The sequence below is a fragment of the Microtus oregoni genome, unplaced genomic scaffold (assembly GCF_018167655.1).
Source record: "Microtus oregoni isolate MIOR12 unplaced genomic scaffold, Mior012 000014F_ref0000157, whole genome shotgun sequence".
Classification (NCBI taxonomy): domain Eukaryota; kingdom Metazoa; phylum Chordata; class Mammalia; order Rodentia; family Cricetidae; genus Microtus; species Microtus oregoni.
Window position 1 is genome coordinate 49,607,933 of NW_024543073.1, and position 19,568 is coordinate 49,627,500.

The 19,568-nt window shown below is 45.0% G+C and overlaps 1 protein-coding gene across 1 annotated transcript in view; it reads left to right on the forward strand.

Moving 5' to 3' along the window:
* The first annotated feature begins 4,914 nt into the window (after positions 1-4,914).
* The window catches only part of Tbc1d9 (TBC1 domain family member 9), a 111,060-nt gene continuing 96,406 nt past the window's right edge, over positions 4,915-19,568 (forward strand). Inside the window, exon 1 of the mRNA XM_041663360.1 lies at positions 4,915-5,051. Within this exon, the coding sequence (XP_041519294.1) occupies positions 4,922-5,051 (130 nt within the window). The 5' untranslated portion in view covers positions 4,915-4,921. The remainder of the gene's footprint in view (positions 5,052-19,568) is intronic.

The following is a 19,568-nucleotide window of genomic DNA, read 5'->3' on the forward strand; positions in this document are numbered from 1 at the left end:
TTACTTGGGAGCCGCTTACAGAACAGAAACTTCTGCCTACATCTCTGCTCATTCTGCACTTCAGGTGTCCCCTGAAGAAACTTCTTTCCTTCCTTCACTGAATACAGATGTCTCTATTTAAGGTGCTCTGCCCCAAGTGACTGTTATGGAAAGAAATGATGTTACATTCATTTTCTAATTTCCAGGGCATCTCAGAATTCAAAAGCAGAATGAACGAGCAAGTGAATGGATGGATGGATGGATGGATGGATGGTAGCACAGTTATACAACAGAGTAAGTTTGACAACTTTCCTTCCTCCTTCAGCCCTGTCTGTGAGGATGGTCCTGGCTGTAGATCTGTCTGTTCAGCCACTTAAAACTGGAAGAAAAAAGTGGCTTCTCTGTCATGAATGAGCTGTGTTAATTGCAGAACTGCCAGTGTGATGACTGGTCAATCCAGTTTTTCCAGATGCTCTAGCATCTTGGATCCACTGTTAGGAATCCTATATCTAACATCAAAGCCACTGTGAAGGCTCAGATCTCCACCACACTAGTCTTTTCTGTGCCAAGCGGCCACACGTCTGGCTCTAGACAGGAGAAATCCCAGCGAGCCTGCTAGAGCTACCATCCTTCCAGGCCGGCAAAGAAGACGGGGCAATTTAAAACATGTGGTCCTTAGGAAGATGTTATCTTCAGTGGACATCAGTGGGCTTATTCTGGGAGGAAGTAGCCCTTTACCACTGTCTAGCGAATTATCTCTGCTGTAACTGGAACTGAATTCTCTACTGACCTCACACACTGGGAACTGGTGGGGATGAAGGGCTAATAAGACTAGTTTCCTATGCCCACATTCCCTTTGCCCCTGGGAGACCTAAGCATGAAGGATGAGTATATTTGGGGGATGAATAGGTACAAATAAGATAATGCCTAGGTGTCCACGATATTACCAAGAGTGGGAACATCCCAAGAAGGTGATGCAAAGAACTTACTGGGGAAAGAGATGATTAGGAGAAAAATATACCACCGTGGATTGCAGGGGTGGGGTATGAACTGTCAATGACCCCCACAAAGTCACCTGGGTCAAATCTGGTATTGATCAGTAAAGTACTTGGTTATTTGGGGGTCCAGGCCCTAGTGTGTTGGATCTTCCATCTGTGGAGGAGAAGGAAAGCTCAGGGCAGTATAGACAGACACGTCTTTGACTCCTATCTAAACATCTGTTGCCTGATAGTCTCTGTATGTGAAGTGGAGACATGTTTGGACTTAAAAACAGACAGAAAGCTAAAGATTCATTTATCTCACAGAGCCGACAGAATAGTTAGGGCCTCCATGGATCATTCCTAATTGAGATATATTTAGTTATTTCTGTCTGCCACATTTTAATAAAGGTGCAATTAGCAGAATTATAACCATAGTGGCCAGAATGAAGTTAGTCTAAAGAGACACTTGTGTCCTCCCCTTTAAATGATAAACTTTTGAAATGATGGCTTCCAGGAAATTAGAATTCTCCCCAAAATCTCAAGCTGGAAGGAGCAGACTGGTACCAGCCAGAAAGGCACTTGTGCCCCAGGAATAGATTTCATACAGTTTAGTATGTATCCACCTGCCTTCAGGACACACGAAGCAGAGGCAGTGATGACCATAAGGACCATGCCCTGACCAAAGATGCTTAGCTATGCATACTTCCTGTGTTCATCTACACCTAAACCTCATAGCATATCAGGACCCTGAAGATGGACTGGTGCATAGGAGGACAAGCCAACAAACGACTTTGTTCCCGTTCCCAATGTGGCCATATTGAGAAACCTTTCTCTCTTCATTGCCTCTTACCTGTTTAATTAACCAAAGGAGAATGGGTGTCAGGTCTAGCTTGTTAGGGCCACCGAGGCCTGGGCTCTGAAGCTAACAAATCTGTTAAGCGCCTGGTACCAGCGATCACCACAAACTCCTTGTAACATCTCCATTTTTGGGAAGAGTCCTTCTACTGCAAAGTCCATAAACTATGCCTTATTTCTCCCAAGAAACTAGAAAGTAGCGTGTGTGTGCCTGGGTGTGTGTGTATGTGTGTGTGTATGCATTCATTCTTCTCAGGGTCAAATTTTGTTCTCCAAGCATTTTTCTTTCTTTTGCAAATTTGCTTTATTATTAATAATAATTTTGTGTCCTAATCGTCACAAAAGTAGAGACTTGTCTGTGCTTTGTTCAGTGTCTGCCCAGGCCACAGGTGTAGCAGACGAGACATTCTGTTAAGTGAATGAGAGGGTGACTGAGTGTGTGTATTGCACAAGAAAATAGTATTTTGGTGCCAAGAGACTAAAGAAAGACTAAGCTAAATGTACACTCCAGGGCATGTAAAGGCTCGGTGTCAAGCCGTGTGTTTGATCAGGATAAGGATTCTACAAATGGTGCCATTAAGGAGCCTTTAATCCAAGCACTGGGCAGGGGAGAGGGGAGAGGTAGAGGAAGGCAGATCTCTGAGTTAGAGGCCAGTCTGGTCTACAGCAAGTTCCAGGATAGCCAGGGCTACACAGAGAAACTCTGTTTCGAAAAACAAAACAAAAAAAAAAAAATGAAGAAAAGAAAATGCTAGTTCCAGAAAGTGAAAATATATCTATAGAGTCACTTCAACGAACTGCAAGTCATATAAAAATGTAAACACAGTTTTTACAAAAACGTGCTTTTGCTTGCCAATTTTATGGCTGAAAGCGCCAAATTGTTGCCTACTGTTCAGGTCCATAACCCAACACCTTAGTTTCTCTGGAGGATGCAGAAATTGATGGTGGAAAAGACCTTTATTGTGGCTTAGCTACTTAGTTAAATAAGAGAGAAAGTGCTGACTTCCTCTCCACTGTGCCCATGGGAGAGCTTACATTTACAGGAAACCAAGAGATAGAGGACAAAAAGTCAGTCATCTTAACTGTGAGACAGTTTAGTTCATCTTCTTCTCAGGGTAGGAAGACTTGACCCTTCGTTGTCCCCACTGTCTCCATCCTCAGCAGTTATTGTATTTTAAAGATTCTACTTCTACAAATCAACATATCTGAGTCTGTGTTAAATGTGTTGTACATCTTCAAAGGCCTGAAGGTGCAGTGTTTCCTAAAGAGACCAGTGGCGAGGATCCAGGCAGACTGGAATGCAGACCACCCAGCAAACCCTGTGCTTCCTGAGAGGTTGAACCAAGAGTGTCTGGATTTCAAGGCCATTCCGGATTACACCTCAATAGATAGATATGTAAATAAACAAATGAATCAGGGCTAGAGAGCCATGCATTTCTTTAGCGCCCTCAGGGCTGGGAAGCAAGACTTATTGGAATGGTTGGCATTGTGCTCACTGGGCTAGCTGAAGGAGTCCTCAACAGGAAGTCAGAAACACTGAAACTTAGTCCTCCTGTGCTGTCCCAATGAAATACCTGAGCCTGGGCAATTTTAAAGGACGGACGTTCACGTCTTGTGGTTGCCAAGGTCAGCAAGTCTACAGCCACGTGAGCCACACCTGCTGCAGGTTCTTTGCCAGCTTCCTCCGAAGTTTGTGCTGATAGGTGGACTAACCCAACCCCTGCACGCTGCTTTCTTTGTAAGCCTCTTAACACCATCCCTGAGGAGGGAACCTGCTTGGCCTAACTACCTCTAATGGCCCCACAGATTAATGCTATCGTAGTGGCTGAATTTGGGGGTGAAAGGACACATTTAAACCATTCCTACACCAAATGTGTTTGAACGGTTTAGTTATTTGGAAAAAGGGAAGTTCCATGATTGGCCAACGTTTAAGGCCATTGCAGAGTCTGGTAAACTCCCATCATCTGAGAAAGGAAGCCTTTTTTGCTGAAAACATTCTCTGATCTCTTGGGTGAATCCGCTTAGTAGCATCAGGTATGCAAGCAGATGAGCCGAGACCACAAGGGATTCCGTGTATGCAAGGATGAAGGTGTCTGGCCTGTGTGTTTCTGGTTTAATTTCTTTAAAAAAAATTGTCCATTAAGTTTGGATAAACATCTGAATTCTACCATACTATCTCCTCTCAAAATTCTTAATGCCCGATATAGGAACAGCTGTAGCAAGAATCAGTTGCTCTAAGCTTTTGGTCCGTTTCCAACTTCGCTATAGCTCACACCCTGTAGGTCAAGGAAAGAAGTGACGTAATGCATTTAGCCCGGCCACTTTAATTACAATGGAATGGAGGGGGAGGGGCCACCGGCGGTGACAAGTTTAGCGCGTGACTTGGTCCAAGGATGCAGGAAACAAAAACATTACCAACCATTGGCTGCGTCCACCTCGGACTCGGGTTTCTAGCGCCAGGTCTGGAACCTGGGAGCGCACGTTTCCGGGGCAGGGGTGGCGCTGTCCCGTCGATCGTCAACCTTGAACACACACGCCACACGCAGGCTCTCGCGGGTGGACTGCGTCCTCCCTCTGGGATGGGCGTGGGGCTCAGCGCTCCACGGACGGTCCTCACCGGGCTCGCACGAAGCCACCCGCGGTCACCAGGATTCGCAGCGAGTGAGCCGAGCTGTCGTCATTCATTCGCAGTGTCCGGAGCGTCCTTCCAGATCTCCGTCCCGACGCGCAGTATCCACGAGCGGTGATCTCGGACTCGGCAGCTGGAGACCACGGCGGCCTCCGGGCTCGGGTCCCCGCACCAGCTCGCCCTTGAACGCCGCCGCCCCCGAGACCGAGCCCATTCGCTCGCTCGCGCCGCCGTGGGCCCCGCGGCGTGTGCGGCGTGTGCGGCGCCGCAGGGAGGATGCTAATTGCTCATTCCCGAACCCCTTCGTCGTCATTCCCGGCCGCCCCCTGGGTCTTCGTCGCGGGCCGGGCGCCTCGGGCCGCCGCCTGCTGAAGGCCGTCGCGGCCACCGCACCCACGGCCCGGCGGGCGCGCGTGTGCCCCGGAGTGCGCGTCAGTGTGCGGGCTCCTTTGTGCGACTGCCCGCGGCCACCGGGACCATGTGGGTGAATCCGGAGGAGGTGCTGCTAGCCAACGCGCTGTGGATCACCGAGCGGGCCAACCCCTACTTCATTCTGCAACGGAGGAAGGGCCACGGGGGCGACGGGGGAGGCGGCGGCGGATTGGCGGGTAAGGACCGGGCACTGCGGGGAGGCTACGCCCGGGCCCCGGCTGCGGACACCAGGGACGCCGCCTGGTCTCCGGGGCTGGGCTTCCGCCTGCCCCGCCTGGGTGCCTGGAAGGCGTATGGAGTGGTGATTTTTCTTTTTTCTCCCAAACTAGGAAGAGAAATATCTCTTTCCCGACCCTGTCAGGAAATGGGTCTTTGAGTACTGGTGACTCATAAGTGGGTTAAGATTAGAATAGCAATAAGTGAAGGTAGCATTATCACTGAAGAATCTAATGTCATATTGCACCCCCCTTCCCCTTAACATATTGCTGAATGTATTGAGAAGAGAGAGATGGAAGACTGTTCGTTTGGACTCAGATGTCTTTAGGGGCAATCACAGCAATCGGGTGTAAAATACCTCTGTTACCAGGGTAGCAATCTGTTAAGAGGCTGATGTGGTCATTTCCTATATTCATATGACCTATGAAGATGAATAAGGAAAATGGAATTCTTTTGTTACACGAGATTAGACAGAAAACAAAGCAAGTTGTCTGTTTCTGGCCATATGACTACATTTCAACGAGTCAGTTAGTTACTTCTTAAACTCCTTCAACAAGATGTTACCAAGATAATTAGCAATCACTCATAATCCCAGTCTTTGCATATTAGAGAGATCTTGCTTTATTAATCCCGCAGTCTTGCACCGCGGGTGGTTACAGATAATACTGACCTCCTACTGTGCAAGAGAAGTCGGACCTTCCCTTCTTGTTGCTACAATTTTAGTAAATATTCTACTATCACTAAAAAGTTAGTGAAAGAAATAGGTGGCTGTCTAGGAAGGAGGCCACAGAAATGGGACAGACTGCTGACATCTAAGGAGTTGAGACAATACAGTCTCAGAACCCGAGTGTTAGGTAAACTGCTCTTCTTACAATGGCTTGCTGTGACATAACCGTTCTTGTTAAAGTGTACACACAGATGTATGTTTATAAACTGGTTTTTCTCCACGTTAAAATTCATGTTTTCTGGTAGAACATACCTGTGTCTTAAATATTTGGCTAGTGTGAGCAATGACTTGTAAGTAATCTTACGGTTTTTACACTTTTTAAAAACCATGTTAAAGAAAATCTGTAGAGTTTTAGACCATGTTATGGAAATTCTGACAGTGAACTGGACTTGGAATGTCCCGGGTCATTTTGTAGAAGGCCTTGAGCTGTACATTTTAGTGTGTCACTTGCTTTATAATTTTGGGACGTGCTTAGATCACCTTCCTTTAAACCTAGGACAACAAAATGCTGACAAATTGCTCCCTGTCGAATTTGACTTTCTGTATCATGATGCACTATCCATCTCTCCCAGTCACCCACGCTAGGAGATGGAAAATTAGGGTGGGGGCTCTTTTTCTATGTAGACTCTGTTATACTCTAATATTTAGAATTCCAATGGGAGTCCAGTGGGTATCTCATCTTTGTTTGTTTGTTTGTTTTTGTTTTTGTTTTCAAGACAGGGTTTCTCTGTAGCTTTGGAGCCTGTCCTTGAACTGGCTCGAGCAGACCGGGCTGGCCTTGAACTCACAGAGGTCCGCCTACCTCTGACTCCCTGGGATTAAAGGCGTGAGCCACCACCGCCCGGCAGGCATCTCATCTTGGCACTTGGAATATGCCATTGATGACTTAGTCTACAAAGATAGAATTCTATCTTTTTAAGTTGAGAACTTGCTGCTTTTGCAGATGCTGTTTCTGGAACAACTTATTCCTGCCAACAAAAGCTGTTGTCAACCAGTGGTGGTAGAATATTTGGTCTTACAAATTGGTATTCTCTCAAACATAGCAGGAACATCTTTGCAATAGTTGTATTACGTCTCTAATGTAATAATGTGAGTTCATTCATTAAATTGCTAAATCATTAACAAGTGATTACTGGCAACTTCAGAAGCTCCAATGTCATGATGCTTACAGCCTGGTAGATGACAGATGATAAGACAATCACATTAATTCATTTAAAGTCACCGGTGTGTAAGACCCCAGCCTAAACACAGAGTCCAACTTCGATCCAATGAGGAGGGTTTATTGAGCGCGTGTGAAGACAGAGCCTGAGCTGGTTATTTGAGTCAGTAAAGTCAAAGCAAGGGAGGCCTAAAAGACACAGGCGATGATTGGACTAGGGAAATTAATGTTGGAGCCAGGGAGGAGGCAATCCGTCCTGGAGGAAGCCGCCTCCTACAATACAGACCACAGCAAGGAGGGTGGACATGCCCTGGTTCCTCTCTCCCTGCCATCCAGCTTCTATCATTATAAGAATCCAGTGATACCCAACAGAAGCCAGTGGCACAGGGAGGCCTAGTGATGTGATCCCTTGAGATCAGCCTCCCAGGGATGGAACGGGGAGGGGAGTGGCAGACAGAAAATGGCCACCACAGTCTTCTTCGTGTGAGAACCATGCTATTGGTTTATCTTGGCCGCCAGGGCTAGGGTGGCATTGGGAAAGAGGAAAAATTCCGAGTAAGCAGCCCTGAAAGACCTGAGAAAAGTGAAGGATGGGTGCGTGAAGGCAGGAAGAGAGACTGTGTTGTCAGTTGTGGGAGATTTTCTAGATAGTCTTAGGACTTTAATACAGTGAGCACTGAGACAGAAGGGTAACCTGTCCAATTTGAGCTGGCCGGGAATGTTCCACGGTTGGTCCTCATGGTGATTGGTAAGAAGTTAGGGCTGGGGATGTAGCACCAAGTCCTGAGTTTGATCCCCAGCATCCCCACATAAAACTGCCTGTGGCAGTTGAGTCTATAAAGAATTCACAGCCGGGTGGTGGTGGCGCACGCCTTTAATCCCAGCACTCTGGAGGCGGAGGCAGGCGGATCTCTGTGAGTTCAAGGCCAGTCTGGGCTACAAGAGCTAGTTCCAGGACAGGATCCAAAGCTACAGAGAAACCCTGTCTCAAACCCCCCCCCCCCCCCAAAAAAAAAAGAATTCAGAGTCGGGCTGTGGCATGGCTTGAGGGAGAATGACAAAGCTACTTGCTGCCCGGCCTGGAGCCTGGCTTGGCTTCCTAGGACCCACATGGGTGAAGGAGAGAACTGTCTTCTGAAAGTTGTCCTCTGACCTCCACATGGCACCACACACACACACATACAAATACACACACAAGTATGCTCGCACACAAGCACATATACACACACACATGAGCACACACACATACACAAGTACATACACATATGAATATACACACGATTACACACATAAGTCCACACGCATGCACAAGTACACACACACACACACACACACACACACACACACACACGGGTCCAGCAAGTGCCTCCTTTTCCTGAGGACCTGAGTTCAGTTTCCAGAATCCACGCTATACATCTCACAACTGCCTGTAACCGCAGGTCTAGGGGATCCGATGGGTCTGCCCTTCTAGGCACCCAAACACACATGGCATATAGTCACCGTAGATACACATGCACAAAACTAAACATATAAGTCTTTAAAACATAGTTCAGAAATCATCCTTGGTTACATAGGTTCAGCCTAGGCTACAGAGATGCTTAAGAACAGAAAACAAAACAAACCACACAGAAAGTTCTAAAAATAAATCTGAGCTATGGCCGGAGAGATGGCTCAGAGGTTAAGAACACTGCACTGACTGTTCTTCCAGAGGTCCTGAGTTCAATTCCCAGCACCCATGGCAGCTCTCTGTCCTGCTTCTGTCCAGGAGGACAGAACACTCATATATATATATATATATATATATATATATATATATATATATAGCTTTAAAATAAAATGGGCTAAAGTGGGGACATTGCCAGTTTAAAAGAAAAAGTTAGCTATTCTCCATTGAAGATACTATGCATAGTCATTGATGAAGATTTCTGTTGTATATAAATTTGAATTATTTATTTTAGCACTTTTTTTTTACCTTTGGGGTTTTCAAGAGAGGGTTTCTCTGTGTGGCCCTGGCTGTCCTGGAACTCACTCTGTATACTCACTCTGTGTACCAGGCTGGCCTTGAACTCACAGAGATCTGCCCACCTCTGCCTCTGTCTTTCAGGTGCTGGGAGTAAAGGCGTGTGCCACCACTGCCAAGCTGTTTAAGCACTTTTAACTGAAAAATTTTAAGTATAAAGAAAGTTGAACAAAATGAGGTGCAGAATGCAAGAATTCACCACCAAGTGAGCCCTTTGTAAACGAGGTGGCTGCACTCTGCCCTCCCCTCTCTGTGCTAAAGCAGCCTCATGCTAAACACGACCTTGCTTTCTCCCGCTTTCCAGCAAAGAACACACCACTAAGCTGTGGTATTTTGGTTCTCTGATGTTTTCATTTTTGTGTTTTTGAGAAAAGGATGAAATGGAACCATGGTTTCTTCTCTATTGCTTGGTGATATTCACGAAGATTGTTGATCGAGGCTCTAGCTGTATACTTTTGGTACTTGCAAAACCCATTTATGGATGTTCTATAATTGATTCACCCACTGCTTATCCGTTGTCTAGTTGGTGAAACCTGGGTGGCTCATTGAGCTTTTACAGGTGCTGGGTCTACAGCTTGTTGCTGTTTGGTGGTACCAGTGGCACATATGCTTCCTCTGGGTCTGTAGTAATACCAAGTGCTGGAGTTAACGTCTTTTCTAAGTGGTGACGTCATCACGTTTTCACAGACGCGTTGGGCACTTCAAGATGCTTTGTGACATGTTTGCACAATTTTTAGCCTTTTCCAGCTGATTGTTTTTACCTTTGCTTACTGACTTTAGGAAGTTTTTAATTATCTAGAGGGAAGGCCATTGCTAAAGTGTAATGAATCCTCATTTTCTTTTTTGTTTTTTTTCGGTTCCTTAATGAGAGTAGGTTTTTTTCATTTTAACATCCAACTTCTTTGCACATTCCTTTTCCCTGTGCCAGAGCTTTAGTGTTGGCAACCTAGTCTTTTCCTCCTAGAAGATAAAAAGGTGATCATCTCTAGTTCTAACTTCCAATTTTATGTTTCGCTAGAATTTTTGCTTATCATGTAACGTAGAAGTCAAGTTTTACTTACGGTTTTTTTCTGGGGGCTGTGGACATACTTAATTTAGCAGAAATTCCACTGGGCTCTCACTGCCCCACGGTCTGCATTTATTACAAAGCAAGAGCCCAAATGTGCCGGCTCTCTCTGGGGCTTGTTGATTGGTTCCCTGCTAGTAAACTTTCTGCCAACCCCACTGTACTTGCATAAGACTTTGTTTTGAGTCTTGTTCTTTAGAAATTTGTTGCCCATTCTTTGACTTTCTCATTTACAATATTTTATAATCAGTTTCTTAAGTTTTACCCAAGAAAACAATAGCAGCAACAAAGACTAAAGCTGTTGGGATTTTGAGGAAGTTTCTATTGCATCTACATTTCAAGTCTTCGAAACCATGAAATTGGTATTCTCTATCTATCTACAGTTGGTAACATTTCTCGGAGTGTCCTGGGGAGGGTCCATGTGTAATTGCTTGCTGTGTAAGCGCAAGGACCCTAGTTTGGTTTCCCAGCACCCATGTGAAGACCTTGGGGAGTTCTGCTCCCCTTTAATTCCAGGACTGAGGAGGATCCCTGAGACCAACCTGGCAGCCAGTATAGCCAATAGGTGAGCTCCCGCATCAGTGAGAGACCATGCCTCAAAACATTGTGTTAGGAAAGCAATGTTGAAAAACACCCGAGCTTGACCTCTGGCCTGGATACACACACTTTTCTCTAAATAAAATATAGTTTTTTTGTGTGTAGAAGTTTTAATATCTTATTAGATTTATTCCTGGTTGGGAAATATTTTAATTCTGATGGATATCATGTCTTAAAAAATTTCATTTTGTCATTTGTTTTGGACTGTGACCTAGAAACACGTAGTAGTTCCGTGACCTTATATCCAGAAGTAGTCAGTTTGAAGGAATGGCAGTTTATCTGAACACTCTTTTGTGGTTCCTATACACACAATCACAGCATCTGATAATGCAGAAAGTTTTATTTTTTCAATTTTTATAATTTCCAGGCAGGTATGAATGGCGTGGTGATTGTATATACCTGCATTCCGCAGCTATATTTTTATTGGCAGTATTTTGGTAGTTCATTCAAAATAGTTTTATTTTCTATTCTCATTTTACAAAATCTCAAATTTCTTAGATGTGTAGTTCCTAATTGTCAGACATCCTGGGCTTTTAATGAAATAGGTGTGTTAAAAATGGTAGTTCTACAGAGTGCAATCCCAGTGCTTTATAGGTGCTGGGTCCCTCATGCTGCCCTCCCTGCGACTGCTGGGAGCGCTCTGTACATGCTAGCTGCTGCAGGGAATGCTCTGTGCATTAGCATGCTAGCTGCTGCATAGAACACTCCATTCATTAGCATCCTAGCTGCTGCTAGGGACGCTCTGTGCATTAGCATGCTAGCTGCTACTGGGAGCGCTCTGTGCATTAGCATGCTAGCTGCTACTGGGAGCGCTCTGCATTAGCATGCTAGCTGCTTCTAGGAGCGTTCTGTGCATTAGCATGCTAAGGCTAAGAAGAACATGCTGCAGCAGCCCCTTGTTTTCATTTGTTCACATTTAGTATCGTCGGTGATCAAGTATTTCACAATTTAAGTTGACTTAAAATTGAATTCTGACCTGACATGGTGACACGTGCCTTTAATGCCAGCACTCAGAAGGTAGAGGCAGGCAGATCTCCATGAGTTTGAGGATAGGCTGGTCTACAGAGCGAGTTCCAGAACAGTCAGGGCTACACAGGGAAAGCCTGCCTCGAAAACCCAAAATAAACAAACAAACAAACAAACAAACCTGAATACTGAAATTACAAAGAACTTATTTGAGTCCCTGTCATAGTTACAGTTTTGACTATTTGCCTTCTTCCTCCTCAACCTTTTGTTTGTGTCTTGAGGCCCTCTCAGTAGACGGATTTATAGTTACAACTGCAGCATGTTCCTAGCAAGTTGAGTTCCTTGCTCGTTCTGAAGAACTCAGCCGTGTCTCCCGACTTCCGTAGCTCTTTGTTATTACAGCTACAAGGGTTTCTTTGGTTAGTGGTGATATATGTGCTCTTTGGAAACTTTACTTTCCTAAAACGTGTTATCACGTATAGAAGGAATGGGTGTGCGCGCATGTGTGTGGAGTGTTGCACTTACGGGTCCTTCCTTCTGGGCTCTGGGGGTTGGGTCAAGTAGATTGCATTCCAGTTCTTGGGCTTAAAAACAAGCACCATTAACCCTCAGAGCCTTCTATTAAAATTTAATTTATCACCACACGTGCGTGCGTGCATGTGCGTGCGTGTGTGTGTGTGTGTGTGTGTGTGTGTGTGTGTACGCGCGCGCGTAAGCGACCGAGCGCACACAGGGGAGGGGTGTGTCAGGGTGGAGAGAACAGGCCACCGTGCATGTGTGGAGGTCAGAAGTCAGCTCTCCTTGCACTGTGTGGCATCTGGAGACTGAACTCAGGCTGCCAGGCTTGTATGACAAGTGCTTTTCCTCCCCGAGTGTCTCCATGGCCCTGCTTTTAACTCTTTACTGGGGATTTTGAACATAAGATCCCTTGCTCATTCCCCAGTGCCGGATGGCGAGTCCGGACCACTGCATCTGACTTATTAGGCACTGTCATTTTTTCTTCTTTTAATCTTTTCTTTTTTGATAATAAATATCCTAGAATACTTTCACTCTTTTGCCCCACTGCCAAATTGCTATAACACGTTTCAATTTCTTAGTATATTTTCAACTCAAGTATACCATTACTATCACTAAAAATTATTTTTTTAGATTTATTTTATGTGTATGGGTGTTCTGTCTGCGTATGCACATGTGCAACACACATGTGCCTGGTGCCCATGAGGTTAGAAGAGGACACTGGGTTCCCCGTGGATTTGCCCACGTTACCATCCTTCCTTTAATGTCTTTGATCTTTATTCCTGAACCATCTTCTATTGCCCAAGAGTATCCTTTCCTGCCTCTGGGAACATGCTGCTGGGACAGTTTTAGTTTTCATGTCCGCGGACTTTTCAAGTGCGGTCTAGATATTGTCCGTTATCTTCTGAATCGATTGTTTCTTTCGGAAAGCAGACTGTCCCTCGAATCTTCTCATTTGTTGTCCCTGGGTCATATTGTCTCTACTTGCTCTTAAGGTTTTTTCTTTGACTTTGGTTTTCTCTTTTTTCTATCTTTGTTTGTTTGCTTTTTGGCTATAATCAAGATTGGTGACCTGCCCTTCCTTCCTTCTTTCTTTCTTTCTTTCTTTCTTTCTTTCTTTCTTTCTTTCTGTTTTAAGCTTCCACCTGGGGAGTTTCTTTAATCTTTACTGGGTTTTATAAATTCTCTATATACTCCCCCACCCCCACCACTGCTCTGTGTGTCTGTGTGTGTGTGTTTGTCTGTGTTTGTGCATGTGTGCGTATGTTTCCCATGCTCTCCATCTCTCCTCCTGGCCTCCTTATACCACATACTGATTTCAATATATTTTATTCATTTTCTTTTGATCTGTTCAGTTCATGGCTTCTCTTGCTGTATTTAATCTCCTCTTAAAGAGATTAGCTTAAGCATATAATTTTTTCCCAATTCTGAAAGTTCCATTTGGCTTATGTTTTATAATTTCCATATACCACAGTTCTCAGTCCTGGTTTATAATATTTTTGAGCACATCTTGTTCTTCTGAGAGTCCCTTTCCCCTTCAGCTGCTTTCGGCCCTCTGTGCACATTCTCCTGCTGTTCCTCTTGGTTTTCACTCATGCTTTTGTGTTATTTCACAATTTTGGCAACTCTACTTCTACTTTGCAGAAGGTACTCTCAGGAGAAGATAGTCTTAAACTCTATGTATTTAAGTTTCTGAGTGTTTTGTATGCATGAAGATTTCATGCATGTGGTGCTCACAGGGGCTAGAAGAGGGCATCGGATCCCATGGAGCTGGGTTTACAGATGGTTGTGAGACACCACGTGGGTCCTGGGTGCTGGAAACTGAACTCTGGTCCTTTGCAAGAGTAATCAGTGAGTTCAACCTCTGAGTCCCCTCTTCAGTCCCAGGAGAAGGTAGTTTTATTTTCTATAAGAGAATTCTTTTTCTCAGTTGCAAATCAAAGTTGTTTTAAATTTAGATAGCAATGAGAATTTGAAGCTGAGCTCCAACAAGGTGGTTTTGCTGACTGCTGCTGTCCTTAGGTTAATACCCCAGTCCTTCCCAGGGTGAGCGGGCACCATCAGCTCCCCTCCCACTTTGATGGTGACACCTGTCCTGTCTGTCTGCTCACAGCTCTGTGGGATCTCAACTGGTCAACAGGACCCCCTGGACCAGACAAAAGCCTTACAAAGTGAGTTGGTTTTTGTTTTATTTGTTTTGTTTTTCTTCCCCCCAGTGCCCAGATCTTCCCTGTCAGCCTTCCCTTTTCTTGGGTGAGGTAATTTGTCTCTGGAGCTTTTGCTATTTTAAGATGCATTTTGTTTAGTTTGTACTTATTCTCAGGATTGGACATTGATGCAAATTCCCTTATGTCACATATGACCTGATACTGTGACCATCATTCTCTAGAAAAGGAAAGTAAGGTTCAGAGAGTCCGAAGGGCTTGCTCTCTGTCCCCAGCTAGTAGTAGAGTCAATTCGAGTTTGTATTTATTTTACAAATAATTATTCATTACAAGATTAATGCAAATGGTATATGTTAACCTAATTACCATGTTACATCCATCATGTTTGAGAATCTAAAAACAGCTGTGGGCTTTTCTACCAACAGGAGAGGGCTCTAAAACTTTGCTTGTAGCTTTAAGGGCTTCTTGGATGGCAGGTGAGCTAAGACGTAGGAACCTCAGCCTAGTAGATAACAACAGAGAGGGTGGCAGGTTCTGTTGCCCCAAACCAGAGTGCGATTCCTGCTCTGTAAGAAATGCGCTTGAGGGCCAGCTTGACTGAGTGTGACCTTCACAGACACAGAGCACAAAGACAAGGCTGGCTGCTGCTGCTGAGTGTCACAACCCAGGTGACGAGCCCAAGAAGAGGTGAGGACAGCAGAGGCCGCTTGGCTGCATCAGATGGCTTCATCCCAGCCAGAGCAGTCTCTGGCTTACCTGGGAATGTCGGTTTGCATCAAATGAGGGAAAAGTCTTCATTTGATAAACTGCCAATCAAAGATGTCCCAGGGCTGGGGAAAAAGCAGCAGCAGCATCCTTAAAGCCTTGATTGGGTCTTAGATGCCTGAGTAAATGCTTTCATCTTGCAACATAAGTGTTACCAAAGTCGCCACTTAAGGAACACAGCAATTCACTGATTTTTTTCTCTTTTTTTTCCATTTTCTTTTTAATTCATTTTACATACCAAGCACAGTTCCTCCCTCTCCCCAAACTCACCCCACACCTCCCATCAACTCCTCAAAGAGGGTAAGGCCTCCCATAGAGGGTCAACAAAGCCTGGCGTATTAGGTTGAGACGGACCAACCCTCTCCCCCTCACTGTTTTTTTTTTAGCATACAGACATTTACATAGTGTATATATATATATATATATATAGTATATATATATATATATCTATTGCATACACACATTATATACATATATTATATACACATGTACATATATAGTATATATTATACATTATATAACTCATATATACATTTATACATGTATATATCAGTTAAATTTTGTTCTAGCTCCTAATGGAATTTAATGAGTTCATAACTTCTGTTTGTAGTAGTCCATTGGCGCACAAAAAATCTCATAATAAGTTAATGCTACAAACAAGGAGTGTTTTGTGTCCCAAGCAGACCTCCTCTGTTTGCTCCGCTTTCTCTCCCCTCTCTTGTTCTCAGCATGGTCATCCATGTAAATCTGCCTCGAGACTTTGCTCTCAGTGTCAACATGAACAAACGTGTGTGCTTTGCCGAGGATTTGAATGGATTTTGACACCGCTTAGATGTTTGCAAACTCACCTAAGAAATTAGTCAAGAGGCAAAGAGCTGGAAGCTTCCCCTCGGACGTGTGAGGGATTTGTGAGGCTGACTGGCTTCCAACCCCAGAACCCTGCACACCCTGTCCAGGCCGGTTGCACAGAGAAGCATTCCAAAGAGGTCAGGGGTCCCACGGGACGTCTGTTGGAAGCTGTATGCATGTGGGTATTAGGGATTTGGGTAGTTTATCCTTCCAGCTGTGGTGGGTACCCACCTGAGCTGGAGGCTAAGGCGGGGCATGGCCACAGCACAGAGTGTGCTGGAAGCAAAGCAGAAAGTCCCAGGTGGCTCTTTGGCATCTTGTGTTCCCTGCATCTCTGGTTCTGTCTAAGTACTGTGTTAGAGAACATATCTAAGTCCCTGCTGAAGTAGTTAGGGTCTTGTATCCCGTGGCAAAGAACCGGACCACTGACACATAATCAGAAATAGAAACAGTTTATTCATAAAAAGAAAGCACTACTTTCATCCCAGAGATGCAAGGCCAGTTCAACATACGCAAATCTATCAATGTAATCCACCATATAAATAAACTGAAAGAAAAAAACCATATGATCATTTCATTAGATGCTGAAAAAACATTCGACAAAATTCAACACCACTTTATGATAAAGGTCTTGGAGAGATTAGGGATACAAGGGTCCTACCTAAATATAATAAAAGCTATTTACAGCAAGCCGACAGCTAACATTAAATTAAAAGGAGAAAAATTCAAAGCCATCCCACTAAAATCAGGAACACGACAAGGATGTCCACTCTCTCCATACCTCTTCAATATAGTGCTGGAAGTTCTAGCAATAGCAATAAGACAACATAAGGGGATCAAGGGGATTTGTATTGGGAAGGAAGAAGTTAAGCTTTCGTTATTTGCAGATAATATGATAGTATACATAAGCGACCCCAAAAACTCTACCAAAGAACTCCTACAGCTGATAAACACCTTTAGTAATCTTCACCAACCCCGCAACTGACAAAGGTCTGATCTCCAAAATATATAAAGAACTCAAGAAACTAGACCGTAAAAGGCTAATCAACCCAATTATAAAATGGGGGCACTGAGCTGAACAGAGAATTCTCAACAGAACTTCAAATGGCCAAAAGACACTTAAGGTAATGCTCAACTTCCTTAGCGATCAGGGAAATGCAAATCAAGACAACTTTAAGATACCATCTTACACCTGTCAGAATGGCTAAAATCAAAAACACCAATGATAGCCTTTGCTGGAGAGGTTGTGGAGAAAGGGGTACACTCATCCATTGCTGGTGGGAATGCAAACTTGTGCAACCACTCTGGAAAGCAGTGTGGCGGTTTCTCAGGAAATTCGGGATCAACCTACCCCTGGACCCAGCAATACCACTCTTGGGAATATACCCAAGAGAGGCCCTATCATACAACAAAAGTATATGCTCAGCTATGTTCATAGCAGCATTGTTTTTAATAGCCAGAACCTGGAAACAACCTAGATGCCCTTCAATGGAAGAATGGATGAAGAAATTATTGAATATATACATATTAGAGTACTACTCAGCAGTAAAAAACAAGGACTTCTTGAATTTTGCATAGAAATGGATGGAAATAGAAAACACTATCCTGAGTGAGGTAAGCCAGACCCAAAAAGAGGAACATGGGATGTACTCACTCATATTTGGTTTCTAGCCATAAATAAAGGACATTGAGCCTATAATTCGCGATCCTAGAGAAGCTAAATAAGAAGGTGAACCCAAAGAAAAACATATAGGCATCCTCCTGAATATTACCCTTCATCAGGCGATGAATGGAGACAGAGACAGAGACCCACATTGGAGCACCAGACTGAAATCTCAAGGTCCAAATCAGGAGCAGAAGGAGAGAGAGCACGAGCAAGAAACTCAGGACCACGAGGGGTGCACCCACACACTGAGACAATGGGGATGTTCTATCGGGAACCCACTAAGGCCAGCTGGCCTGGGTCTGAAAAAGCATGGGATAAAACCGGAGTCGCTGAACATAGCGGACAATGAGGACTACTGAGAACTCAAGAACAATGGCAATGGGTTTTTGATCCTACTGCATGTACTGGCTTTGGGAGAGTCTAGGCAGTTTGAATGCTCACCTTACTAGACCTGGATGGAGGTGGGTGGTCCTTGGACTTCCCACAGGGCAGGGAACCCTGATTGCTCTTCGAGCTGATGAGGGAGGGGGACTTGATCGGGGGAGGGGGAGGGAAATGGGAGGCGGTGGCGGGGAGGAGGCAGAAATCTTTAATAAATAAATTAATTAATTAAAAAAAAAAGAAAGCACTACCAAGAACGGGGATGGACTGATGAGCTGAGAGAGCCCCAAAAACGATGACCAGGAGTGGTCCAGTCCTGTCTAGCACATTCACACAGCACTGGCTCCCACATTCCCTTATTCCCTTAGCTTCCTCCCTCCCCAAGCTCTTTCTGTATTGGGAAGCCCGGTCTGCAGGCTGGCCTGGGCTTGCGCCATTGGTTTCCCAGAGCTTTCCAGTCTTCCTCTGCTATGCCTCTCTTGAGATGTTCATCTTGGTGAAACTTTCCCCAGTCTTTTTCTGCCACACTCTCTTTCAGAGTAGGCAGCTTGCTGCCCCTGCTGTGGCCAGTATGCTTTGCCAAGTTTCTCTTCCTTAGGAGTTTAGATTTTGTTTGCTTGTCTGCCATGCAGCTAAGTAGCCTTTTAGCAACTGCTTTGAAGAGTCTCGCGAAGATTATAAGGAAGCATCGAAGTATCTCTGGCCATGTGGCCCGGCTGTATGTATGTAGCTGGGTGTGCTTGCCGGCGATGAAGTCAGGGTGCAGCAGAGAGACACCCACCTGTGCTTACTGTGGACCAACTCAAAACAGCCAAGAGAATCAGCAGACCAACAATCGAGTATTACTTAGAGAAGACTGAAGTCTTGTCGTTTGCAGGAAAACAAATCAAGTCGTTAGGACATTGTGAGGTACAGAAAGGCGGGTACTGCGAGCTTTCTCTCTTCCATCACGTGTGGAAATCAGAATTATAATTCATGACAAAAAGATGACCTGAAAGCAATAGAGGGACAACTAGGGACAGGAAGGGGACCAGGCAGACCGAAGGTGGAGGAAGCATGGGGAGGATGGTGGGAAGATGGGTCCAACCCATGTGCAGCCCACACATGTCTAGGCATGCGTTAGCAGAACACATTGCTATGCACAATTGATATGAATTAGGCATAGAAATACATTTGTAAAGAGCCTTTATGGCTGCCAGCCCACTGCCCGCCTCTCCTGACCTGGGTTCTCAGGTAGATACTGCGGAGGAGCTGCTATAATTCAGTCACGCTAGGGTGCGACTGAAGAGCTCTCGCCTGGGTGGGGGCGAGGGGCAGACAGAGAGGCTGAGAAAGAAAGAGAGCGTACGTTCATCTTAACCCGTCCTCTTCAGGTAAATGGCTCTCTGTCGGCCATAGGCAGCTTCAAGGTTATGTCGGGTGTAGGTTTCCAGGGAAGATGATTTTGAAGCAATGACTTCATTGTTTCTTCATGACCCGCTCCCCTCCTTTCCTTCCTTCTCTATTCTCGCCATCTTCCTTCTGCTCATGTTTTAACAGCTGTGCCCTAAAGTGTAGTCCTCCATTCCTTCTCTCCATCCGTTCCGTCCATTCCTCACCT